General features: G+C 39.4%; 2 protein-coding genes across 2 annotated transcripts in view; both read right to left on the reverse strand.

The window, feature by feature from the left end:
* The window catches only part of cpxm2 (carboxypeptidase X (M14 family), member 2), a 33,217-nt gene extending 25,501 nt beyond the window's left edge, over positions 1–7,716 (reverse strand). The window contains exons 1-2 of the mRNA XM_059324009.1: positions 7,434–7,716; positions 4,503–4,604 (exon numbers count right to left, since the gene is read on the reverse strand). Of these exons, the coding sequence (XP_059179992.1) occupies positions 4,503–4,604; positions 7,434–7,716 (385 nt within the window). The remainder of the gene's footprint in view (positions 1–4,502; positions 4,605–7,433) is intronic.
* Positions 7,717–20,884: 13,168 nt separating this feature from the next.
* LOC131958929 (carbohydrate sulfotransferase 15-like) overlaps positions 20,885–27,626 on the reverse strand; it is a 46,115-nt gene continuing 39,373 nt past the window's right edge. The window contains exons 5-8 of the mRNA XM_059324002.1: positions 27,223–27,379; positions 25,244–25,400; positions 23,605–23,752; positions 20,885–21,672 (exon numbers count right to left, since the gene is read on the reverse strand). Of these exons, the coding sequence (XP_059179985.1) occupies positions 21,473–21,672; positions 23,605–23,752; positions 25,244–25,400; positions 27,223–27,379 (662 nt within the window). The 3' untranslated portion in view covers positions 20,885–21,472. The remainder of the gene's footprint in view (positions 21,673–23,604; positions 23,753–25,243; positions 25,401–27,222; positions 27,380–27,626) is intronic.

Genomic DNA, 27,626 nt, shown 5'->3' on the forward strand with positions numbered 1-27,626 from the left:
TAGCCTGATTTTAGCTAGCTGGAGAGGAGTGGAAGCTCACAGGGGAGAAAACAGCTAAACTACGCAGAGTTAAACATACACTACTCATAAACCCATAAGTGCTTTTCTTGGTTTTAGTAGCCAGCTAGTCAGAGAGGTTTTAAGACAAAGAGGTGACTATAAAAAATGCTAAAACGCATTATATTACACAAAAAGTAAATGCTTTATTTGAAAAGCTAACTGTGAAAAGCAAAGTAGCTAATTTAAGGATAAAAAGCACTGTAATGTGATCACTGGAGGCTAAGATAACGTTACTGTATACCGGACAGGAAGTAAAGTGACGTGCAGTTCGTAAAACTGATATACGTCACAATACATAGTGCAATTGGTCCATGGGAGCACTATTGCCATAGATAGCTTGCAACTAGCAGAGCAACTGCCACCATGACGGCTCAGTCACCTCCATGTTTGCTTGTGTGCAGCTATTCCTGGTCCAGACTCTGGATGTCAATCAAACTTCATTGAAAGCTCTGCAGAGGCAATCTCAGCCCAGAATTTTTCTCTCAATATCGTAGGTTCAGCATCTTTAATGCATGCCCCCTTATATGCTGAAACACGAGTATGCATTCTAGACTGAGAGAGTTTTTGGTGCCAGTTCTATTAGCAGATATTGGATAAGCTGACAAATGGGTCAAAATCATAAAAAAGTTGTGTGATCCTTCAAGACCTTTTGCACAACGCAGTTTGTTTTTTATACTGCTCTTCCATAAAGTTGTAGGACGGATAGATTAAAAAAAGAAATCAAAGCAGCAAAGTTTGACGTATCCTGACTCTGGGTTCACTGTGGGTCAACTTCCGCAAACACTGGATGCTAATTGCCTACAAAGCAACCCTTATAATGTCTTTTTGTTTTACCCTCACTGCATGATAAACAACAAGCTCTGGTTTAATGCAGGCATCCTGTTTTTTGATCTCTCCGAGCCAAAGCTGAATAACCCTGATAACATCTATGACCTCATCAGGGTTATTTTGGTTCTTTTCTCAGACCTGACCCTCAGACAAGTTCACAATGACATGCACATTAGTGTAGCTGATCGTACTACTGATAATATGCAGGTATCCTGCCATCTACGATGCAAAGTCCCATAGTTCATATCTTTACTGGCAATGCAGAGGACGGCAATTAGCAGTCATCGATATGACTAATCATCTTGTAATTAACTCCTTGAGTTGCAATTATCCAGAAACACCCCCTCATGCCACAGCAACAGTTTGGCAGGCATGCAGCTGTCTTCAAGGCACTTTATTTCAGAAAAACACAGTCTTTAAAAGAGAAAGCTGCACATCACTTAAGAATGTTTTCATTTGCTGCTGGAGGGAGTTTGCAGTTCATTTGAACAAATGCCTGTCTTTAAGTGATTGCAGAAACCGACTTGGTTTTCACTAAATGGAGCTCTTTGTGTGAGATTGGCTCATCCTTTACACGACAATGAATATCAATCAGTTGGTGCCAAGTGGGCAAATCAAGGTTGAAAACCCTGCTGCCCAGCAACTCTGTGGGTCAGATCATGCTGTTTGCAGACGTCGATTGAATTTCAGAGCAAGAATTTCCAACTGGGCACCGGTCTGTTTGTACATATAGCATGTGCCGCACATGTTGCTGTCATACAGCCAGGACTGCCTTCACAAATGAACACCCAGTAGTGAAGCAGCTAAAAAAGACATTTTCTTTAAAAGTACTGCAGATCTGTTCTTTTGTTTTTACGGGATATGTGCGTGTGAACGTCGACCTATTCTTCATAAGCTGGCTTTGCAATGTATAACTGCTCCAGTAGCATGTCGGAGATATTAAAGGCCGTCAATCAAATGAACCACGATTTTGTAGAGAAGCCAGAGACAAAGATGATCAGCATCCAAAATCCACACATGCATGAGACAATTTATGTTTGGGGCATAAAGCAAACATGGCTTGAGAGCAAATTAATTCCTGCTGTAAAACTGAAACGTAAAAGTTTATTAACAAGTCAGAGGCGAAGCAGTATGTGTAGCATTCACAGTAACTCTATATAGCAATAAAACACACACGTTGATCTACTTGTGACCCTCAATTCCTAGACTTAAATCTTCTAGGAATCAGACACAAACTGAATACAGTGAACATATTAGGAGTTCTTAAAGCAGCCCAAAGGATCAAAGCAAGCAAGATAAAAAAAATAAATGGGTTCCTGCCATGTTGCAAAGCCGTAAATCATTATCGCCATCTGAATGCAATCCTTTACCAGAGGACCCACACAGGAACACAGCATCTGGAACTTAACAATAATGCCTAATAGAAAAGACAGTCAAGGTCTTGTAATTTTCTATCTAGGCTATTAGCCATGTTGCTGAGGCCCAAAACCAATTCTGGGATTGAAGTTCAGTCAGGCTTTGTATGTCACAAGTTCTCATCTCACATCTGGTGGGACAGTATTGAAACACTTAAGGTTCATTCATATCATCCTGTTTATGTACTGTTAAAAATTGCTTTTAAACAAAGTTCCTACCAACTAGAGTAAACATTAAATCAAGACCAGACAACTTTTGCTAAATAGTGGCCACAAATAGCAATTGCAGGATAGCAGCACATTGAATTTCCATGTCGATCAAATTAATGGTCTGAAGTCTGACAACTTTTTTTGGCATATGCACCAAACGAACATTGATTTTGAAATTTTAACTTAGTCCCAAAAAATGGACTGCTTAATTTCTTCTTCTTTTTTAATGCTTCAACATGATGTGTTGCTTCAAATTCGTTGCCAATGTGGCTGACGATCAGACTTGTTTTTTCAGACCCGGAAAGAAGTGGGGTTTTTTCTGATTCGGTTATGAAAAACCCTTAACCCCCTATTCTGGCTTTGGTAATAACAGAACAGGTGTTTCCCTGTCCAAATGTCCACAGAGGCTAGGTTAGGTTTCGACAGGGGAACAGATTTTGACACAACACCAGCGTACCATAAATGGATTTAAAGCATGCCATAAATCACAAAACACAGCACTCACATTAACATTCATTAGTTGCAAACTGACACATTCAGTTCATTGTTCACCAAGAACATGAGCATGCTCAGTGAAAACTCACTTTGAATTGCATTCATGCACAAACAGTGATGATAGCTTACTGCTTATACCACACCAAGAAAATGTATTTAACTAAGCATCAGTATGATTTTATTGTGTGCTCAGTTTCTTATTTGTAAGAAGAACATTGTGTTATTTCTTGCTTTAAAAGTAAATTCCTTTGACAACTCTTTGTGACAGACTTTTGAATCAGACCGTGAATCATCATTGCACATCAGCCCATGATACAATTTCTACTGTTCAACATCCCAAACTCTGCAGCTTGACTGTGCACATGTGGCAAAAACTGTGATTTCTGAGCGGAAACATCTTGTTTCAACACATTTCTGCTACGTCCAAAGGGAATAATGAATGAGCCATTTAAACATCCGCTGAATCAAACTTTGAAAATGAACTGAACTGGTCTGAGAGTCCCTTTTTAATGAATTCCCTATTGTTTAGGTATGTGTGGATGTGGCAGACACTTATGAGGTTCTACACCTCCAAATATGGCTGAATAATTAACCTTTAGAGGATGAAGTATTTCTAAAGCTGAGTAATACCGCTGTTTATGTATAGAAAGGGTATGATTTTTACATTTTACATAAATCAGCTGCTACCAGGAGACACTGAAACACATTTGAAAAACAGATTGAGTCACAGTTTTTAGCATGAAAACATGATTTTGGGACCCAGAGCCTTCCAGAACTTAGCTGTGTTGGCTTCTTTGTGCCAGGCATGTCGGCACGGAGTTCCCATTTTCCAACATGGGAGGATATCCAACTTTCTGCTCCTATTCCCAAGAGCCAAATTAAAAATGGCTGCCTGTCTGTCTGTCTCGGTAGGTTCCTTACAATAGCTTCAACATAAACACATAAATTCACAGTTGGCCTCAACAGCCTGTCCTAACCTCCCAGAATTATTAAATACAGCTTCCCGTTATGCTGTCTGACACTGTGTAAATAAGTCTAATAAGGGCAATATTACCACTTTCAGAGCTGTGGAAAGTCTGAGGTCAAAGCACATGTGCTTTGCCCTAAATCACGCTCTCAGTCGAGCGAGTTAAATCTGTCATCTGACATGACAAGAATGCTACTGGGGCATCCTGGCTTCAGTTTAGCAAATATATATCGTGATCCATGGAAACCAAACACAATGCTTCATAGGCAAAGAAGACATCAGTGCCTCTGTGGCTTGACTCCACTTCTGAGAGCATCATCTTATACTGCCAGACTTTTCCTCTCAGGGAAAATATTCTGTCTGAAAGCCTCTCCCCCCTTTCCAAAATATTTGTCATCTCTGAGAGAGATTGTTTCTTTTTTCCCACCCTAACGGCTCCTGTGAAAGCAGAGAAATGATCCATCCACGTCGGAGGGAAGATGAATTTTTATGAGATCATGAAAAAGTGTCACCAGTTGTTCACTCACCCTCTATTAACGAGTTGTATTGTCCTTCTCCCTCTGAGATGCTGTTTGGAGTTTTCAAGGCGCTCTTCTTGCTCTTCTCTGCCTTTTTGTTGGCTGCTTTCACTAAGGAAGGGAATAACATTAATGCAGGGACAAATATAAAACTTTTTCCATTTTTTAACTGGGGCTTGGGCAGGTCCAATCACCTGAAAAACTGCTGATTCGTTGTTGTTAATATAGAGAGGGAGTGTTGACATGGGAAAAAAAACTTTGGCTGGATTCAGTCCGACACATATGGATAGATTCAGGATTGGGGTCTGAACCAAGAGACAATCACTGAAAACTTTTAACTCTTGTGCTCCTTATATTCAATTCCAGTCTTGCTCACAGTAGCATAGCTGATGCCCATTTAAAGGTATAATATGTGACATTTCTGCACTGAAATGTCTAAAAATTACCAATTTTGTTTGAGTTGTGTACCAACAATGTTCAAATATGGAGAAATGTGTCATTTTATTCAAGGTAATGGTGCATTTCATTGGGTCACCCATCATTGGTGTCATATAATTTATAATCCCTCAAGCTGCTCTGGCAGGGAAACACAGAAAACACCAGATGATACATCAGAGAGTAATTGTAAATCATGCAATGTCCCACACAATGAAACTAAGTTAGTGGATTTTTAGGGGGAGATAGCAGGTCAGTGATTGATGTCACATAGAAGTAGTTTACATAATCTGAAAGTTGGGGATTTTAGGAGTAATTTGTGATGCAGCTCAGTACTGTGTCAAGTTGTTCTGGTCATAAATCTCTGATAAAATGACTTAATCAATCTATTAATCATTTAAGTAAACCTATTAAGGTATATAAGGGTAAGAACATTGATGTTTAGCTTTCTGAAGTCCATTTTCATGCTCAACTATGTCCCATAAGTTGTTGAAGAAATGTTTGGGACGATACCTTTTGTTACACACATTTGGTGCTGAATTAGGCAACTTTTCTAAATTCAGAATGGATAAGAATGGTCAAAAATGGTCACATCAATCCACCAAGACCTTTGGAACAACATAGAAAAATCCATGCTTGACAAGTTTCATATGATGTCAGTTTCTTCTCTATAGCTTTAAAATTGAGACTGCTACAGCCTCAGAAAAAAATAAAACAGCAAAACATTCTGCCGGCAGGTCAGTGGAGTGCCAAGGGTTAGCTGCTGCCAAAGTGTGGGAAACACTGCGGCTAATTAATTAGAATGAAATGACAGAATATGAATAAAACTTGAATATATCAACTCATCCGTGAACATTATTTCTTCCCGAGTCATGTCACAACTAATGGTGGATGTTTAAAAAAATGAAGAGAAAAACTTATGACCATTGTTTTGATTGAGAGGCAAAACTTACATACTGTGCCTTTAAGTTCTTCAATACAATAAGTGTATATCCTGTTTTTGAGATAACTGCCTCAAGGTTTGAATCTGTCATGGTAGCAGCTCCCTGTACAAGCTGCAGGATGTGAGCATGGAGTTATGGAAGTGAGGCGTGTGCTTTGTATTTGACTGAGTGTCAGGTCAGGATAGGCCCCACGTGATAACAATCCTTCTCACATCTGAAAGTCTTTATCCCTGTCTCATTCTGGGGACAGGTTCAATCCTCTACAGTGCTCCGAGCTGCACATGTGGATGAGCATATTGGATGTAGAAGGCTCTGATCATTTATGTTGGTAAGGTAAACTCTAATCGAATAGAGGCAGTGGCTTCTTTATATTATCATATTCCTGCTTTCATCCCACCTGCAGCAGGTATCCCTGCTGAGACACGTGAAGCCAGATGCCTGAAACATTAAGTCACTGTCGACACAGCTGCTCTAAATTATCTGCCACCAACCAACTGAAAGCCTCATGCCTGGTACTGTCCTCCAATCATCTGGCTGGATCTCAAACATACCTACAAACCTGCTACTGCATGTGCTCAGAGAGCTTTGAGCTTACTATCACAGGACGGCACTCCTGTGTCTTGGAAAAACGTGGATCTCACATGTGTTCTGGCGCCTTCATGCAATGCAGTCCTGACCTCTGCTGTGGGTGAAGCTGTTAATCCTGCTGTTGTGCAGCAGCCACACAGAAACATGGCTCTGATCTATGTTAACAGAGGGGGGGTGAAGAAGAAGACAACCTGAGGTGGTCACTGTTATTGTTTTTTTTCTCTCTGCTCATCCATCACCATGTGAATTGAATTCAGCTGCTCTGAGTCTGGTGCAGGTTAGCTCACTTTAAGAACTTTTTAAATTCAAACCTGAAAATTCCAACATTGATCTTTCAGCTTTGTCGTACTACAAATTTCACAATAAAAGCATCAGCTGTTGCAAAAACAAAAAGCCACAGAAAAAGGTGTTATTTTTTAATATAAAGCATGTTCTACTGTTTATTTGGTAGATAAAGTGCATTTATATGACGCTCTTCTTGTCTAACAATCACTCAACAGGCTTTACAACACATGCCAACATTCACATACACATTCACACACTGCTGGCTGGCAGAAGCTGCCATGCAAAGTGCCAAATTAAGGCTTCAGCGTCTTGCTCAAGGCATTTTAACGCAACAAACCTAAACCTTTCATTTACTAGGCAACTGCTCTATCTCCTGAGCTATATTGTTATACAAATAATTCTGTGATGATATAAAAATATTGAAAAATGAACCAAAAGTTGCTGGTAAAAGCTCAAATGATTAGCCATACACTGTCATCTAGTGGCAACACACACACATAAAGTTAAAAAAAGAGTTTCAGCAGAACTTCTAACTGTTAAAAAAAAATCATTACTGCTGATGGGTTGCTCATGGCACTTAAATGATGCATTTGTGAAGGACTTCTAGAAAAAGAATAGAGTTTTCCTACTTAATGCACAAGGGAGATTTTCTCAAGTTGTCCCTCTAAAAAGATGCCATGTGTTTTACCTGATTTTGCATCAGCTGTGGTTTTATCCGTCTGCCTGCTGCTGACTGTCTTTCCCTTGGGTGCTTTCTTGCCAAGGGTTTGGCTCTGGTGTTCATGCCTTTCAGGTATTGAGGCCACAGGCTTCTCCAGCACTTGGACCTGGTTGTACTGCTCTCTCGTCAGCAGCTCCTGCATGTAGTAATCCTCATCCTCACCGGTAGAGCCATGGCTGAGGTCTGCAAGCCCCACGAGGAGTCCCAGCAGAGCCAGGGGGGTTAGGAGGCTGAGGCGCTGTCTTGTCATGACCCGGGGGATTATCTCCAGCTGCGAGTCCTGATGCCGTCTCCAGAGGAGCCTGCTGCTGCTGCCGGACTGCGTCCCATCAACTGCTCCCCTTTCCTCTCCCTTCCCACTCCAACACGCAGAGTTCACAAAGTTCTCAGAGCGCTCCAAGTCACTGACGAAAGCAGCGGAGCCAGAGGGTCCATGGACGCCTTAGACTGGGAAAAATGCAGTGAGGGAGGGAGAAACACAGAGAGCAGGAGATGAGGGAGAGGAGAGGGAAGAGGCAGGGAGACAGTTCTCTCTTTAGATGCTGGCAGGTGACTGAAAAAGAAACCTTTTTTCTTTCTCTCTTATAGATTCAAACCAGTCCAGGCTGCTGACACAGTGCAGAGTCATTTTTATTGGTGTGAAACAGGGATAGAAATCTCTGGGAGACATACATTGACACATTCAGGATCTGTTTTCATCTCCATCTCCTCCCACTCAGTCTGGGGCAGGCTTTAACCAGAGGAAAGTTTCTTCTTTCCTGTGGGGGAATCAGCTTTTAATCAGTTTGTAACTCTGTGTGTCCAAAGCAGAAGCAGAGGCGAGTTTCCTGATCCACGCAAGGGTGTGTTTGAAGTCCAAACTGTCACAAAATATACACTCCCAAAGAAACAGTAGCAGTCATTTGCCCTGGACAGTAACTCACACTGGTTGTGCAGCTGTTAGAGTTTAGTAAAAACACACTTATTGAATGTCTTCTAACACCACATGATATCCCTTTACTGGGAAAAGCTAATTAACTTGTTGCTCTTCTTCAGGCTGCCTCATTTGCTGCGGCTGTTCTAGTTCCAGCCAAGTCTTTTTTGGACTCTGTGGTAATTTACACGTTGGTCTCTGTGCTCGCTCTCTGCGGAGCGGCCGGGCACGTTGTAACACAGGGATGGAGCGATGCCCCGTGTGTCACACCTCATCACATCAGTACTGTCTGTTCCTCGTAAAGCTCTTGCTCTCCTTTTCTCTCTCTATCTCTCTCTCACACACACACACACACACACACACAAACTACAGCCGATGGAGCCACTTTCGCAAGCAGACAATAACAAAACCCAAAGCCAACACACTCCTGATTAAAACCATATTTTGCCAGCCTAAAAGACGATGAATCTCAAAGTCAGATAAAGGTTTTAAATCACACAAAACCGTGTTATATGTGGCATTTAAGCAGCAAGATGAGAGTTATTTCGAAGCAAGATGTCTAGCCTTGGGCTTAAAATATTTAGTCATAAGGAGAAGTTGGATTCCACGGAGCATTTGCACAACTAATAAGTACAGCTTTTGACATTTCATCAACCTGAGGCAAGATAGCAAAGATAATAATCCCCTAACAAGCCCAGTGCCCCGCCTGGACGCTGCCCAATTTAAATGCACTGGTTCATTACACAAAACTGACGTGGATAGACATTGCATAGAGGAAAGTTTGAATAGGTTGTATGGAAATTAGTCTTTACACCTGAGACTGAGATAGCTTCTGGATGGTGGCTGAAGGAGGCAGCGGCTGCAGGCTCATCACAGGATCTGGAGTGGGTGGACAGCCCGAGGCTGGGAGCCTTCATGCACGGCTGGCACAGTTGTTTCTGCAGCAGGCAGGCAGACATTGGCTTTTGTTCGCCCACTCCTCATCGAGACTACACCCATCCTAAACTGTCTGGGTGGAAGAATGAGGGAGGAAACGGAAGCAGCAAGACAGCCAAGAGAGCTGTGGTATTTTATCAAAGGGTTTAGGACAAGGAAAATCCTCCCTCCCTGCACACCTTAAACTACTCTCAGAGTGTCAGGTTTCTCCAAATGCATGACCACACAGCTGGGATGCCTCTGGAGGCAGGTCTACATTACATTGCGAGCTATTACTTTATAGCATGGTGAAGGATTTGTCTGTTCACAACCTCTGAAAGCTGGTAGCTGGACACATTTCTCTGGTTCTGTTGTGGCTTTAACTCACATTCTTGCACTAGTTTTGCAGCCCAATTATGTTTTTACACCATTTTCCAAAATCCAGCCAACATACAGCTATAACTTTCTTTAATGAATCTAAAAGAAAAGTCTTAAAAAGTTTAATTACTTCCTTTTCAGACTACTGTAACTTCTGTGTTTATTCTGCCAAACATTTTTTCTCCTTCAGTTTAAAATGCCGCAGCAACCAGAACTAAATTCGCATCTTCACACTGCTGCCAGAGTGAATTTTTAATAACCATTAATTAACAAGTAGTAAGGCCCTTGTAAGTCCTTACAAGATGCTTATTAACATTATTGTGTGTTTATAAGCTTATATAAGTGTTAATAATGGCATTACAAACACCCATGACCCACCCATTATGTCTTTGCCATGCCTTTATTCATCTTATTTTGTTTGCTTATTGATATTAAAATATACTTTATTGCTCATCTATTATAAGTTAACTATAAGTTAGCTATACTTTTTGCAACTACCGGATCTAAAGCGAGAACAATGCCTTATTACTTGTTAATTAATGGTTATTAAGGACCTTATCATAAAGCGTTACCAAAACTTCTCTTAGATCCTTGGGCAGGGTTCTTCTGGCAGTTCCAACAAGTAGTTTTGGTTGTTTTTCATTGGTTAAAATGGCCCAAATGACCATTTAAAACATGATTCATATGAGTGTTGTCTGACACCACCAAGGCTTAATTTAAGGGAAGTAAATATTTGGTTAATGTTAAGGAAAGGTCATGGTTAACAGCAGCATAATCCATTAACTCAAGAAAAATAGAAATATTTTCCCTGTTTTTCTGAATAAATGAGATCATTATCTAACAATTTTGGGGAAAGGTTTGCATGCATTTTTTTTTTTTTTTCTGAATTAATGAGAGAATTAGTTCAGAAAAACAGAGCAGATTTTTTTCGTCTGAGATAGTTATCTAAGAGCAGAATTTCCCATATTCAGAGATTTAAAAAATAGAGCTTTTTTTCTCAAGTGAATGCATTGCAATATTTTTAATTCTTACGGACTTTCTTTTACCTAAGAAATCTTCCTTTTATTTTGTATTTTAATCTTGTTTTCTTTGTCATAAGCAATTGATTTATTTAATGAGTATGCATTGAAATAATTTCAAAGAGAAATTTCATATCTGCACTATATTTCTCTTCGAGTGACTGCTATATCTCTGCCATTACACACACATGACATTTACAGAACATACTGTATGCACTGTAGTTTATAAGTGACTTAGACACGGTTAACATTTATTCAAGCATGAAACATTTTCCTAAACCAGATGTCTGAAATAACCAGAATGTGTGCATTAAAATACTAGACTGAAATAAGCAGATCAAACAGCAGCTTATCAGGCTGTGGAGCAGAGCAGCTGGAGGCAGGGATGTTGTGACAATAGCTGTCTTTCTCAGTGAAGAACACCCAAGGTGGGAGAGTGATGGCTCCTGCCTCCTCCATAATCTCTTATAGGGAAAAAGAAAATCCCAGGCTGACTTCTCATTAATTGGACGTCAGAGCCCAGAGTGACAGGTTAGAGGCTCAGTGGCAAATACCTCCCTGCTGCTGCTTTGGCACTTTGGAATTGATGAAAAAAGGGGGACAGACAATCTGAGAGTGGAAAGAATAATGCAGAATGGTAATGTACTGTTAAGCATGACACTAAAGGAAGAATTTTTTCCTGACAAACAATGTGCATTTAGTGATAACTGGGATTTAAAATGATGTATCTGTCACTGACTGAACTATAAGAGTTTTTTCTTTTTTGCATGAGTATAATCATAATGTGTGTAATCTCACAAATTCTACACACACACTTACAGACAAAACTGTATGCATGCAAACACATTTTGTGATCATCCATCAAGCACAACCTTGAGTGTGTCAATGTGGCATGTAGCCAATATTTCTAATAAATTCTGACGAGCAGGTACACCCCCAGTTGACAGGGACAAACCCTCCTTGTCTTATTTATTTATTTGCATGTCGTCCGTAATGTAATGTAACACATTTATGGATCCAAAAAGTGTCATATTACAACCTTGGACTTAGTACTTTAAATTATGTGCATTTCATTATGGATGAATCTCAACTCTCATATTATTGATATGCAGACAGGGAGGGAAACTAAGTATGCAAGCTAAATGTTAGCATTTCCTAAACTGAAAGACAAACTTACTAAATTTCCCCACAAGGATGACTTTGGGGCTGTCAGTGTTTGAATTTTAATGACAAGGAATAAGTGCATTAAAGACCAGCTGCACTTCTTCCTTGTATTTTATTTTGAAATGCATTAAAATAGAAATCTATTCCTGCAGAGTTTTATGCATTTCCAAACTTGGCTCAATAGTATCTGTGAACGTTTCTCTTCAGAAGAAGGTCGGCCAGTGTTGGATCTTTGCAATACTTCTCCTGTGTCCATGGAAACTGTGTGAAACGTGGCAATGGTCAATTTGCGAGACCGGCACACACGCAGAGAAGTATGCTTTGAGTCTTCAAGTCTGTGTCAGCTTATGTTTTCTTTCTTGGAACTCAGAAAAATCCACAATCTGCTTTGCCCGCCAAGTCAAAGACATAAGCCGTTTTTTATTGGTTTGATTATAGTCAATAAATCCAATGTTGTTGCCTAAAATCACAGGGATCACACACACACACAGCAGTCAGGTAGCAATATTTCTTTTGTGACGTCTAGAGATCTTCAGGTGTTTTTTTAGACTTTTTTATTTTATTTTAAATCTGATCTTAATTAGTTCACCAAAGTGAGATGTTTTTCTTTCTTTTGGTTTTGTACAGAATGAAAGCAAATCTGATATTTTGTGAAATTACAGTTGTGAAACCGTTTCTACTAACGAGACAAAAACCTCAAAAGTACAGCCAGTTATGAAAGACGTGTGTATGATATTGAGAGGGAAGATTCTGAGTCATATGAAGTGGAACTTGTGAGTGCATGGATGGTCCAAGAGCCCACCAGCCTCTGGCTACTATTTCCAAGCTTTGGCTTGTGGAAAAAGGTGCATAGTAGCGTAAGAAAGATTTGGTTATCCTTATGGGACTGGAACTTTCCTCTTATTCCCAAATCTTCTACATATTAAAGCTGCTATAGTGGTGGTGGAAGTATTCAGATCCTTTACTTAAGTAAAATTTCTAATACCAGACTGCAGAATGACTCCACTACAAGTAAAAGTTCTGCATTCAAAACTTACTGAAGTAAAAGTACAAAAGTATCAGCATCAAAATGTACTTAAAGTATCAAAAGTAAAAGTACTCATTATGCAGAATGGTCCCACTCAGATTGTCCAAATATATTATTTTATTATTATTTTAATGCATTCATGTAAGCTTTATTTTACGGGCTAATTTTAACTACTTGATATACTTATGTGTATATATGTGGTTTAATTAATAAAAATGCGTAATCATTTTAAATGTATAATGTTTTTATATTAAATCTTTACTTGAAAAGTATACAAAACTAACTAAAGCTGTTGGCTAAATTTGGTGGAGTAAGTACAAATACAATATCTGCCTCAAAATGTAGTGAAGCAGAAATATAAAGTTACATAAAATGGAAATACTCAAATAAAGAAGTATCTCAAAATTGTACTTAAGTACAATACTCGAGTAAATGTACATATATATATATATATATATACATATAGACACAAAATCATCAAAAACATACACATATAGACTAGATAATACTTAAAAAACGATAGAGAGAGACAAAATGAGCAAAAACAAACTACGAAAAGGTGCAAATCAATAAACAAAAGGGTGCCAAACAATATTAAACATGCAAAATGAATACTAGGAGGTGCAAAATAACTACAAAATAACAACAGGGAGGTGCAAGGTGACTAAAAATAGACGTTGAACAACCACAAAGAGGCACAAAACGATCACATAGAAAGTGTAACGACTACAAGGAGATGCAAAATGTCCACAATGAGATAAAAAATTACTGTAAGGAGATGCAAAACAACCACAGAAATGCTAAATGACTTAAGGTACTCTTTGAGGCTGTGTAGACAGGGTGGGAGACCTCTTACATGTCTGGCACTTTGTCTCATAGCCGTCCATGGCTGGATGCATAAATAAGCTGCATTTTACATTAAAGTCTGCATGTCAACTTTAAAAGATGATAATACAGTATGTCAGTGTTGTGTTTTACAGCTTGTTTCTGCTGCCACTTATAGGCCAAAGTAAAGACTGCTGGATCAAAGCCAATCATCTGAAAAAGTTGCTTTCACAAAATTTCAAAAGCAAATGTTGTCACTGCTATGTGAATAATAACTTGTCAGTGTCCACAGTAAGCTGTTTATTCAAGCCAATGGAGACAAAAAGTACTTTGGACATCTGTCTTTTATACAACCTGCAGCCTACTTCCATGGTTTTCTACTTTCTGCAATGGTTCTGTCTAGTGATAGCAATATTTTATTATTCCTGCAGAAGCTATTACATTTGTCATTGTCCTGCAATTTCGGATAATTTATTGTTGATTGCGGTTTGGGGAGGTTGTAGGAATGTCTCCCCTTTGGAGACCTTTAGAGTGATGAAAAAGCTCTTTATCTATTCATTAGATGTCAAGCTGCTCGGTAACAATGTGAGTTTTACTACTTGGTGGCCTGAATCCCGGTGCGTTTCAACGCGGCCGCCCTCAGTTTCTTCCATGAAAACCCTCCCTTCCTGAACACCTGTGTTTCTAATTCTTTGTACACATTCAGTGCGGCTGGGACACGTTCCAGCTGGATGTGACCGAAACAGGCCAGATGTTCCCATCTAATAACAGTGACAGCTTTTAATTTCAATGGCAAGAGAATCCCGATAGAAGCATGAATTTGCATATGAGCACAATCAAATGCAATAAAAGTTGATTTAGCTGTTGTTCCACATTGTTTCTTTTTATTATCTCAGGAAAAGTAGAAATATTTTGTTAACACGCTGATGACAGTATGAAAAGATTACTATTAATCTTCACAGCATTTCAATGCATCATGAAGGATTTGATAATACAGCTGTGCTCAGCGTACTGACAGTAAAGGAGCGGTGCAGGTTCTGCAGGCACCCTGAAGGACATCTGGTGGTTTAGCTGCTGCAAGGAGACAGTCCGCTCAGGCACAGATGTAACCACATTAGAATTCTGCACTGTCCTTGTTGTGAAATGCTTGGCTGGACTCTGAGCTGGGTGTTAATGCAGAGCAACGACCCTGGATCCATTAAACCTTGTTGAACAACGACAAAACTGTGGGGTTGCAAAGGGCCTGGGAGGACAGAAAAAAATTAAGAAGAACATCTGGTTTAGCTCATCCTCTATTGTTAAGGGTTCGGGCTGATAAAAAAAAATAGGTGAATCGATTAAATTCAACCATATGGAGACTTGGCCACAGCTTAACACAACCATTAGGACAAATAATTAGCATGCACACATGCAGGAGAAGTAGTTCTTGAGGTTTAAGACTTCTCTAAAGATTTTGGCCGCCCTTGGATTTGGAGGTACAAAAACAAGTTTTAAAAGATCCTGGGCAACAATCTTTACAAGTAAACAGCCCCAAAAACATAAAAATAACTGCAAGCTGTTTGACAATGCCATCACAATGGCTTAGCTCAATCGACTGTGTGAAGAAAGAAGCAGGGCAATCAGCGATCACTAGCTGCGCCAGGGACCATTTCCATTTCTACAATATGTGTCCAAAAGAGATAAAAAACTGCATAGCACTGTATATCGCAAACAGATGTTTTGGGCTGAACCTTTAATATTTCACAAATGTTCGGAAGGAGAAGCGAACAGGACTCTTTCGGTTTACTATCCCCTGCTTACTGTGCATAATATGAAAGGAGAATATAGCTATAATACTCATTTTCTTCAACAAATCTCACAAAGATCTGTTTGTTTCCTGCATTCCTCGCTTGCTCCATCATCAGTGGGCATGACTGGGCCTCACACAGACTCCTCAAAAATAACTGGCAGGCTATCAGAGCACTCAATCAGCATGATGGATAGCAAATGTTTGTTGCACAAACTTGTTTAGCCAAATATTTTTTTCTTTCTTTCTTGTTATCTCCAGACACTCTCCATAACTCATTGACAAAAATGAGAGACAGAGCTTGTGATTCGAAAGATGACTTTAAAAAAAATGTTTTACTTTATGGGAGAGCAGGAGATGTGGTGGTGATTGTTGTTGTTTTAAAACTATTTTTATTGGTGAGAAGCATGAATACACAAGCACGGCGCTTGATATACAGTTCATCGGTTTTTGTTTTTTTTCCACATTTTTTGTACCCCCCTGCCCCCACCCCAAGAACTAATCCTGAAAATAACCAAAAAATAACAAACACAAAAAACAGTACATTGATAGGCAAAAAAAAGTAATAGATAAAATTAAGAGATAAAAAAAAAATTAATAATAAACTAATAAATACATAAATAATTTTAAAAAAGGAAAAAGGGAAGGAGAAAAAAAAAGATCACTCAGGAGGAAGAGCAGTTAAATCATTAAAGTATGAGACAAAAGGTTGTCATTTAACACAAGAAAAAACGCCCACTATTGTTGGTGGTATCTGACAGCGTTTTCTACCCTGGCTGTCAAGGTTAAAGTTCCGAAATTTAGAAAATAATCTAGTGACAAACATCCCTCAGATTTAGTCCAACACCACAATGGATTCTCTATATTTTTTATTTCTCTGGAGAGAGAGAGAGAGAGAGAGAGAGAGAGAGAGAGAGGCCACTCTGCCTTAAAGCTTATCCAAACTGACAAGGGAGAAATGGACGTGGGGACAAAGTTTCTCCCAGCCACATCCAACATCCTGTCATGAATCCCATAAATGTGACCTGAATGTGACGGCCCATACCAACATATTACTGGCTCCGTCGTCATGCTGTCGGCATTTACATGTCTTCTTTCAAGCAAGCGTGATCCATTCAGGAACAAGAACAGAACTCACTCAAGGGGAAAAAGGTTGCAGCAGTTTTTTAAATCTCTATCCAAACTGAAGTCCTGAGACCACCTACAGACTCTTTATGGACTCATGGTGGTGGCTGAACCACTATTTGGGAACCCATTGGTCTTGAAAGTAGCAGACTCTGCTTTTCTGTCCCTTAAATGATAGGGCTGGTGTCATTACATGCAACTTTTTGTTAACAAATCCCATAACAAGACTAAAACCAACCGTTTTCTTGTGTCTTTTTTGCCCTTCAAAACTTCCAAATGTGCTATTTTACCATTTAAATCTTTAAAAAGAGGTCACAAATATTTAGCTTTGAAAACACACACACACACACACACACACACACACACACACACACACACACACACACACACACACACACACAGAGAGAGCGAGAGAGAGAGCTAAGAAATTAAAACAGAATTAAACCAGATGGACACTGTAATTTTAAATAATTGCCAGACAGAAGTAAACAGTGATTTCTTTGCTCATTTATGCATTTTAAATATTGGTGGGGTTTTTACAAAAACAAGATGCTAGTAGGCTATGTTGGTATAATCTGGATTTTATCTTTCCATGGGATTTTTTTTTAAATAATGGGAAAATATAGAATTTAACCCTAAATTATATCCTTTAAAAATACTTGTCTGTCCAGATAAGCCTACAATACAGCCAGTTATTTTAAATTATCCATAGAGAACACTTTTCATTGCAAAGAGAAATTAGCGATATTAAGCTTTGGTTGCAGGAAAAAGTTGGTAGGATCAAATAAGTGTTGGTTTATGATAGTCAGAATTATCCTTTCACACTAAGGTAAGTGCCTTTAAACCATAGACTGCGTAGCTTTTAACCCAATAATCGCTAAATTGTAAAAAAAAAAAAATACTCTAAACAAATAGGCTACAGTAGCCTGTAAGAATCAAACCTCTTCCATTCATATTTTATATCTCACTGAGTGTTACAGAACTTAATTCATAAAAGATCAGTAACTTATTTGGGCAGGTAACTGCTGCTGCTTCACTCACACGTGACGAACTCCACTTCTTGTAGCATAAATCAAACGCACCTTTGCGGTAGTCAGCCGCGAGGCGGTCAATTTAAAGTGACACTGCTCTCGAGCTTTTGTTTTTATAGTAACTGGCTGCTGCATGATAAACATCTTTTTATGGGCAATGTAGCCTGTAAATAGTCTAAACGCAGTATATATTGCGTCAGGGCGGACTTGAGGAGGAAATAAAGCTGCTGCTGTTGCCACAGTTGGGAATATACCTTGTCAGGTGTTGGTCTCTGCGCCAAACTTCACATTAACCTGGACTCGGATTTCTTTTACACGCCTCAACATGGTAACTCTATTCCCAAAGGATTCTGTTACAAGAATGAAGACACAAGAGTGCTGGTGTACTTGTAAACAACCACTGGGTGGCAGTGCATCCTGTAACGGATTTATTGATGGTGCAACATAACACCAGGACTCACTTCTTTACTTCGGCAGGGTAAGTTTTAGCTGCTAATTAATTTACTAGCATTGCTGGATGTATTAGCTGTGTTCAGTTGGGTGTTTTTGTGCTTTGTTTAGCCATATTTGTTAGTGAGGCTTCTAGCAATGCACTGATCTGACTTTTTTCAGTCCCGGTATCAGCTGATGAGCACCAATCCTATACCAGTATTTTAATAATAAGCTGTTGGCCTCAGTGTGTGTAAGTGACTGGGATCGTTATATGTGTAAGTAAGTCTCACTCACCGGATGTTGTTTGCCATTGGTTGCATCTTGCAGCATTGTAATCTCCTTCAGCATCTTTTGATATCTATTTTGCAAGCTCCATAGATGGATAAGATCTGGATACATACTCGTGCTTACAGCTATTTTTCCCCAGTGGCCACTCGCAAAAAAAATCTTAATGGCCCAAAAAGCATTTCCCCCAAATAAACCATTGTAAAAGAGATATCTGTTGACAGGACACCTAAGACTGCAAACAAAGTCACTTATGACTCTTTCATATAAAAGTCTTTTGGGAAATTGAGATTCCACAGTTTGACCACCAAGTGAAATTGACTTTTGGCATGGTCACTGCGGCCTTGGATTAGTGCTACTTATTGTTTCTGGTTTAAATTTGCTGGAGAAAATTGGTCAAAAGGAACAGAAAATGTATAAAGTATAGACTTGAATTGAACAGATTAACCCCATTATCCCAGATACCCAAACCTGCTATCTGAGTCAGAATTGGCCCAATATCTGAAACCAGTTTTGTATCAGTGCATCCTAACTAAAAACATCTTCTTGTTTGTTGTCGCCTGGCTGGCAGTTCCAGGTTTACTTTACTTTACATTACAGCCATATTTATGCAAAATATTTTCATTGCTTGGTTATTAGCTATGAATTATTCAGCTTCCTTGTAATGGCGGAACTTGTTTTCTTTTTGTTGATTTTTGGACCATGCTTTGTGAATTTTTCATGCTGTGGATTCATGATGATGAATACTAATGTTTGTGTAGTATTGTTTTTTCTGCGCTGAACTGGTTTTGCTGCATATTTCCCAATTTATTGTTGCATTGTTTTCCACTCTAATTGAGGCTCATGTTGTGTATTATTTATAGGGATGTAAACATGGCTGCAGAGTCCATTTATGTAATTATTTTATTTTGATATTAACTTCTTGGGAAACCATGCATGGTTTCTCATCAAGGTCACATGTTTAAGCACATTACTGCAAAAGTGGAAGTCACCAATTAACAGGGTCACTAATTAATCCATAACACCAGCTCTTTTTGCAACTCTCCTGGACACTGTGCACACATACTGCTATTGCTGCAGCTTGTATGTCTCATATAGTATTTCATAAGCTCCGCCTCCTCTCCAGCATCCACCTGTGCTGTAAGTTGAAGTTCCAACCCACTCCTGGGCTCAAGTTTATTATCATCACTCCCCAGTCTGCTGTGCTGAGCCTGGTGTATCCTTGTGGGATGTGATGGGATCAATTATTCCTTCGTCTGACGAACACAGCCAAAATCTTTTTCCATGACGACAGGTTGTATTTTTGGGATACTGAGACCAAAATTCAGCGCAGAGGAATGTGAAACGGTGATATTTTAGGCTTAAATGCATGTGTCAGAAGATCTCTGGAGTTTCCTAAGTGGCAGTAGTTGTCCAGTTTCCTGTCAGTCACTGTATTCTGATACAGCACAGACCGAGATGAAAGACATTTTGAAAATGTTTGTGAATTCCGAGGAAATTGAAGTTGGTTGGAGAGGCTTTCATCGAAGCGGAACCTTTTCAGCCAGCCAGATGGACCGTCCAACTCCAAACAAAACATGCAAATGATTTGCAGTCAGTTTTTTCTTCCCCAGTCAGATTGTCTTGATTTTAGGGAGAAGAAGGAAATAGTCAAAGCTGCTGGCATTAAGAGATTGTACAGTAAAAAAGCTGCATTCCCTTAAAGGAAGAATTCTCATCTTGTTCAATAAATCTATGTGATTTCTTTGGTTTCCTCTTATATATGAAAGGAGATTTTCCAGTGGTATGTGGGTCAGTTTGTTTTGAAGTGAAGGTTGGGGAGGAAGGCTGAGCGGCTGCCAGAACTGACAAGTGTTTTTCTTTCTCATTTTTCTTGCACCTTTTTGTTCTAAGTCATCAGGATGCTGTTAATGCCAGAGACATGTTTTTATTTTACTGCCATAACTTACTAAATGCTCAAAACCAAAGTTGCAACTATATATTTGTAAGTATTGTCTGCCCTCTGGTGGACAGAAAGTGTAAGTTCCAACTTTAGTAGTTCAGTATGTCTTAAGTGTTATACTTCTTTAATTCAAATTGCTCAGCAGGGCCTGACAGTGTTTTGCTCTCTTTGATTTGTTCCCAACGGTTATTTTTTTTTTACCCTTGCATGGCTGTGATTCAGTCTAACATGTTCAAAAGTCTTTATTTTAATTGGGAAAATAATTTGCCAGACTTAATAGCTTCAAATCCAATCACAAACATGTTACTAATTTCCAATCACTCAGTGTTTGTGTCACCCATTCAACAGAAGCAGAGAAAATTCTTATGAAGGCTTTATTGGAGAAATGACATGGCTTCAGTCAGAACACAATATTTATATTTACTTTTAAACTTGTTAAATATCCAAATATGGTACATCACTGTCTGAAGTTTGCATTTGAGGATGATATTTATTCTTATTATTATTGGTCTGGTATTATTGGCATCAACTGAGGTGTTTTTGAAGTTGCAATTACATGTGATCGCCACTAGAGGGTGGTGTTGTTTCACTTAACTCCTCCTTTGATTACAGACTCTTAATTCAGCTTGTTGTCACTAAATACTATAGTACTTAGGAGACTCTGAGTTACGATCAAGGCTCAATGTAAGTCTTTTATCTGCTCCGATAAATTCCAGCTATGTTGCACAAAAAAATGATAATTTTCTCAGTTCTGTGAGGCTGACTATCTTTTAATTAATCAAATCCAAACTTTAAAAAAAACAAACAAACAAAAAAACAAACGACACAGTGCTCTTTTAATATCTTTGAATTCACTATTTAATTTTGTACATCTGGTCACAAAAAACAAACAAAGAACAATCAAGACCTGCCAACATCTTTCTCTCTTGTATTCACTTTCTCTCGCTCTCACACACACACGCACAAAAATTCACCACGCTCTCTTGTGCTATTTTCTATCTTTGATTCATCTCTGCTTTTTATAACTTAGAAAATAATTTAAATAAAAAAGAACATTGATTTTCATGGGCACTTGAGAGAGATGAAGCTCAAATGAAGGGGCTGGCTGACACATCAGTGGTTTTTTTCTGTTTTTACTGAAGCAAAAGGAGGGAGGAGGGTTGTTCAGAGTTTAGAGTTGTTCTCCCACAGGAAGGAGTCATTCCGTAGCACTTTGGCCAGTTTCTCGTTGAACGGCGTGTAGAAATCCCGCAGGATTTCTTTAGTGATGTGCAGCATGGGTCCCAGGTTTTTGTCAGCGGGCCTCCTGGTGTTTGACGCTGGACTCCTCGTGATCTCTGACTCCTTTTCTTTTGTGAGCGGCCCTGTAAAACACAAAAAAACACTTTCTTCACGTCCCATCTTTCCGGCCCACTTCACATTTTGCTGCAGCACTAAACAAATGGAACAAAAACATAGTCTGAAGTGTCGCTGTGTATCAGCAGGGCTCTGAGCGCAAGATTTGATGCTCTCTGGGAGGTAATCGTATCTTGGCTGGTGCTGGCAGCTCTTTGAAGAGTTAAATCTGAGCTTTGGGGCAATTAAACTGTGGGATGAACCAGCTAGACAAGAGGGCTCCCAGACTACAGGCCAAAACTGTATTAGACTGTCACACATTTACACTTGCCTCAGTTACTAACAGTAATCTACTGTATACCCCAAGGAAAAGGTTGGCGTCTCCGATAATGGAAGTATGGAAGGTGTTTCGATCTGTGTCTGAGGGAAATTTATTTTCTAAGCTAGCAAGCTCTACACAACGTCAGCACTTCAAAATGAACAGAAATGTCTAATACAGTAAATACTCTGCGGTTTGTTAACATGGTAGAGAGTAGCAGGAAGCCTAATTACCTCCCTGGAGTACTTTTAACTCGATGTGCAGACATTAATGGCTCAAACGTGTGTATTTAACATTAAACATCCCTAGTTGTCTTTAGTGATCTGTTTTGGATTGTATTCATTACAGTAACCAGAGGGAATGTTTACAGACCCGGGGCCTCATTACACAAACCTAAACCTCAGTCTGATAACCTGTTTTTATCTTGTTTAGGATGACATCTGGAATTCCTGGTATTACACAAACATGTTTTCTAACTATAGTTAGTGAGAAGCTCCTAACTTATCCTAATTTACCTATTAAAGAATCGTTCTAACTTACAGATTTCCCAAGTGGGGAGTCCTAAGTTTGGTTAGCACAGACCCTGGCCTAAATTTAAAAAAAAAAACCTGCTAAAATGGCAGCAGCACTGTATGGCAATGACGAGGAACATGGTGAACAAAATGAACACAGAACTATAATAATTGAAACCTTATGATGGCGCTGTGACTATCCCAAAACCATTCATCAATGTTTAATTTGACTGTCAAAGCAATTCATTTTGAATTTGATAGGCTTTTTGAACAAAGTAGCTTCACTTGTGATAGTGAACCACTTTTTCTTGTCAAATGTGTCCACAGTCTTCAAAATCCCTCACTCCAATAAGATGACATCTTGCTTCTTTGTCTTGGGGCGATAATTTGGGAGAAACCTCTGAGTAGGTGGCGTTTCCTCTCCTCAAAACGACACAAGTAGTGTCTCTGACTTCTTTTCTTGTAGAGCCCGACAGATATATTTGTTGACTGATATTATCTGCCGATATTGGCCCATCATGATATTTGCTGTTATGGAATCTTCTTTTACACAATATTTAATGCAGAAAAATGTTGCTTGCCATGATTTAGAAATGGTGCTTGCTATTAATTTTTTTCTTCTCTTTTTTGCATAGTAATTGAACAGTAATGACGCTTATTTAGCTATTTAATTTATGTATCTAGTGTATTCTCTTTTTTCTCAGTTATCACTTATAGAATTGGCTGATTGTATAATGAATAATTAATAAAGTGTTATGTTTGAGAAAGTAGCTTTCTGGGTGCATTTACAGAGTGGTAAAAAGTATTTTCATTTAATTCCAGCTTAAAAAATGTACTATATCGGCCTCCATATTGGTTATCGATGAGTTTCCTCCTCTAAAATCAGTATCGGGATAAGTTTTAAAAATCCCATATCTGTCAGGCTCTACTGTTTCAACCATGATAGCAAGCTAGATAGCCAGTGATATTATAACTTGTCCATCCTGAGGAGCCTATCTGTATGTTATAGTCAAAGATAAAGGCTTTCTCAACAGCCAAATCAGCAGTTATAGTTACGTTTTCTAAAGATAGGATAGGAGTTTGAGATAGCTACCTTTGAGGCACTAGGTCACATGTTGTTGCTTACTCACCCAGGCTCAGGAAATCGAAGACTTTGTGCATCGTGTATTTCCTATTCGAGGCATGGTCTTCCAACCTCAGGACCAGAATCTGTTCCCTGTTGAAGACGCTCAGCCAGTCCATTAAGTACACGATGTACAGGCCGACTTGCAGCCTGACCTGAGGGCACAAAGCAGGAGAATCGACGTGAGATAACGGAGATGTCTACAAGAAACTTCCTCCTTAGTGCAAGGACACGTAGGCGTGTGCACGTTACTTCTGCAGTGAGATGAACAGGAGGAGGGAGTTCCACCAGCTCCCTCTTTCATCTTCCCCTTGTGTCCAGCTGGGTAATACTAGGCACTGTGTGGGCATGTGAACGTGCTGGTATGTGGTGATAAACAATCAGGATGAGGGATTTGAGAAAGATGGAGTTTCCTCTAGAATCAGAAACCTGCATCACCACCCGCAGGGGACCAGATATTCAGTTTATCCTATTATTTTGATCCATTAATTGCAATCTTTTAACCAAAAAAAAAACAAGTTTTGTTGGTTGTACTCTCAAATATGAGGACATATCTTCCTTTTAAAGTGAATATGTTTGGTTTTGGGCTGCTGGTCTGACAAAACAAGCAATTTCAATACGTAACCTTGGGCTCTGGGAGCTTGTGATGGGTGTTTTTCACCACTTTTGACATTTTATAGATTAAACAATCACAAAATAAATTTAGAAAAATCCCCAAAAAGAAATAAATTGGCTGCTGATCTTTTGTGAGATTTCACCAGAGCGTTCGCAGGTATCCTAATTGTTGTTCAAATGGATTTTTAGATCTTCAGTGACAGTTGGTTGCAGAACAGTAGGCGTAAACAGAATACCTTGTTACTGGGAAAGGAATTGTCTTTGTGTCCTTTTTGCCTCTTTAGCAAAACTGAAAGGCCATTCAGAATAAATGATTGCAAGCCAGGCCAGCAGCTCTTCCTTTGTTAAATCAATTTGGTACAAGAGTGAAGGCCAATCGTGTTCTCATGCTGCTGGTGTTTATTCGTCTTTTCTCCCCAGACTCTAATCTGAGCGCTAAAACTTTTATCGAGGAGCCACAGGCATGAGAGACCGCTGTAAGGACAGCTGTAATGCTTTTCACATGGTCTAATAACTCTGAGGAGATATTAGTAGATGGACAATTAGGCCAGCGGCAAAGAGTGAGCATGCTCCCAAAGCGCCATAAAGCTTGTCAGTTGGAGAGGAGGACCTCTGAGTACAAGGCGGCCTGGAGTGGGAGCCAAAAGAGGATGGTCCCTTCCTCCCCCCTCTCAGCCAGGCTGCCCCAGGGCGGTGTGGGAAAAGCTGGCAAAGGGCCCAACACTGGGGCCCTGCACTGCCTGATACTAAGACATTTTTTTGTGAGAAAGTAGGAAGTTCACACCACTGGTAAACTTGGTTTTGCAGCACAAAGAGCAGCTCGGTAGTTCAACAGTGTTGCCAACCCCTTTCATAAAGTCCGCCCTGCAAGCTTTAGCATGTGCTAATGAAGTGTGGATTTCACTCCATCTGTCTTTTTCACTCCCTTTTTCTATTTCTTTCTTCCCACCAGCCAATACGCTGGTCGCTAAATTGTGGTTTTCTGCAGGGCTGCAAGACAAAAGTGGTAGGGAGGGAGGGCGGACACTCACTGGCATGGCGTTGTTGACAGTAGTGTTGTACACACAGGAGCGCATTGTGTACTCCGTAAGGCACCCCTCGAATAGCTGCAGCGACTCTGACACCTTCTCGTGGAAATCTTCTGCAGACTTATTGGCAATACCGAAGTAAAGGTAGTCCGAGTACAGCCTGCAAGACAACAGAGAAGCTCTGTAAACAGATTTGAACTTTTGTAAAAGAGCATGTGAGACTCATTGTTTGCAAAGATTTTGATGCAAGACAAAACATGTGAAAAGAGGTTTAAACCAGGCGGCAATCTCCGTGTCTGAGCATGGAGGCAAACCAGGGAAGTGGCTTAAGCTGCATTCTAACGACAATTCCAGCAGGGGGCGCTAAATTTGGCTGCAAAAAATATCTGTCCATTCATTTCAGTGCAAAATGAGAAAACTCTCACTCGATTTATTACCTCAGACATTTTTTTTAGGACAACACTATGGTCTCAATTGCTAGTAAATAAATACTTCTTCAAGACAATGTGATGTTAATAGTTCTAATAATGGCCCCATTTAGAAGAAAATAAAAGATAAAGAATTATTTGATTTGGGGCGTGACCACCTTTGATTGACAGGTCACTGACAAGGCGAGCCGTCACCAGGAGAGAAGCAGAACAATGCGTATCCACGGCACTGTGTCAATAAAGTTATATAAAACGTTATATAGATATAAAAAAAGGTTGTCAGCGATTTGGTCTCATAACTTTCACACTGTATTTTCACTTAATGACAGTGTATTTGAATGTTTTGTTCAGTAAAAATGTCTTGTTCAGTGTTTGGTTGGACTAACAGACACTCCAAGGAGTCGTTGCTCAGTTTCCTGCGGTAAGTAACGTACATTTTGTTTTTGTTAGCCAAAACTAACATCCCAGTTAATGTTCCAGTTAATGCTAACATGAACTAGCAGCGGCTTCTCTCAGTCAGGTTGAGGTGTAGAGAGGCGTGTAGTCAGTGTCTACAGATCCCTCTTACTCCTCCACAGTCCAATTATGGTCTGCTCCCCGTATCGGAAACAAGATAGCACAAGATGCACACAAGTGTAACGATGAACCCGATGCTTCCAACAGGCAGTCCACAAACCAATGGGTGACGTCACAGTGACAACGTCCATTATTTATATACAATCTATGGTTTAATCCAGCTTAATATAAAATCTGTTTACTGCACAAATCAACAAGGAACAATTGCAACCTTAAGATCTTGGAAAATGTTTCCAGCTGTACAAAGTGAAGAAATTACATGAATATTGTCTGAGTAATTATCCTTTGATTATACTGGATAGCTATTGCAATCATATGAATTTTTTGTTTGTTTGGTAAGCGATTGTTGGATTATTAGATCCATTTCCATAGAACAGAATAAACATTATTCGAATAAGTGGTCATTAAAAGCTGCTTAAGAAAGTTGAGATCAATGGCCTGCAACTAAAAGGAATAACGTGATATGAAAGAGAACTTTTGAGCATAAAAATTGCATGATACTGAGAAATATATTGATCCTGAGAGAATATATTTTATGGAAATAAGTACAATCATTGAGAAAACTACACCGAAGACCAGTATAATAGAATGGTGATGAATATAGATGGAGTAATATCAATAATGCATTCCAATATTAAGACAGAAAAGATTATAGAGAGCATGTTCAGACATTCTATAAAGTAGAAATCAATGTTAAAGTGATCCCAGTTTAAACAGAGTGCCTCGTAACTTCTCCACGCCTCTGATAAAGGCATCATAAAGTGTGACAGCCAGGCTGAGTAAAAGGCAACGCATCCTCTGTGACAGTAGCTCTTTTGTTTGCTATAAACAGGAAAAGTATCTGTCTGTATCTGCAGTGTAAACAGTTAAGAAGAGACAGGAAGGTGGCGCCGTGTGTGTCACAACTGCATCAGCTTCATTACTGGCTTTTCAGTGCAGATATGCAGCAGGAGGAAGTGAAACTGAGAGTGCTTTCACCTTTCCACCGGGTCCCTGAGCATGATGATGAAGCGTGCATCAGGCTGCAGGGCGTGGACAAAGTCCTGGATGAGGAAGGGAGGCTCTCCTTCTGTGGTGTTGTCATAGAAATACACCCAGGCGTTGTTATCCCACATGGTTGAGGCGCTGGCTTCTCCTGCAACATACACCCACAGTGGTATAAATAAAAACATGCACACATATTATGTGCAGACACATTTTTTGTAGATTTTTCTCATTCTTTGACTTAGACTTTATTGTCATTCAGTTATACATAAAAAATATGCACATTGAAAATTCTGTTGCATTGGCTAACAGTGTTTGTTCTCTGAAATGTCAAAGTATAAATATAGAATATAAAACTGTGAGAAATAGAATATTTATATTGCACAGAAGTGTAGCAG

Source organism: Centropristis striata, chromosome 21 (assembly GCF_030273125.1).
Source record: "Centropristis striata isolate RG_2023a ecotype Rhode Island chromosome 21, C.striata_1.0, whole genome shotgun sequence".
Taxonomy (NCBI): Eukaryota; Metazoa; Chordata; class Actinopteri; order Perciformes; family Serranidae; genus Centropristis; species Centropristis striata.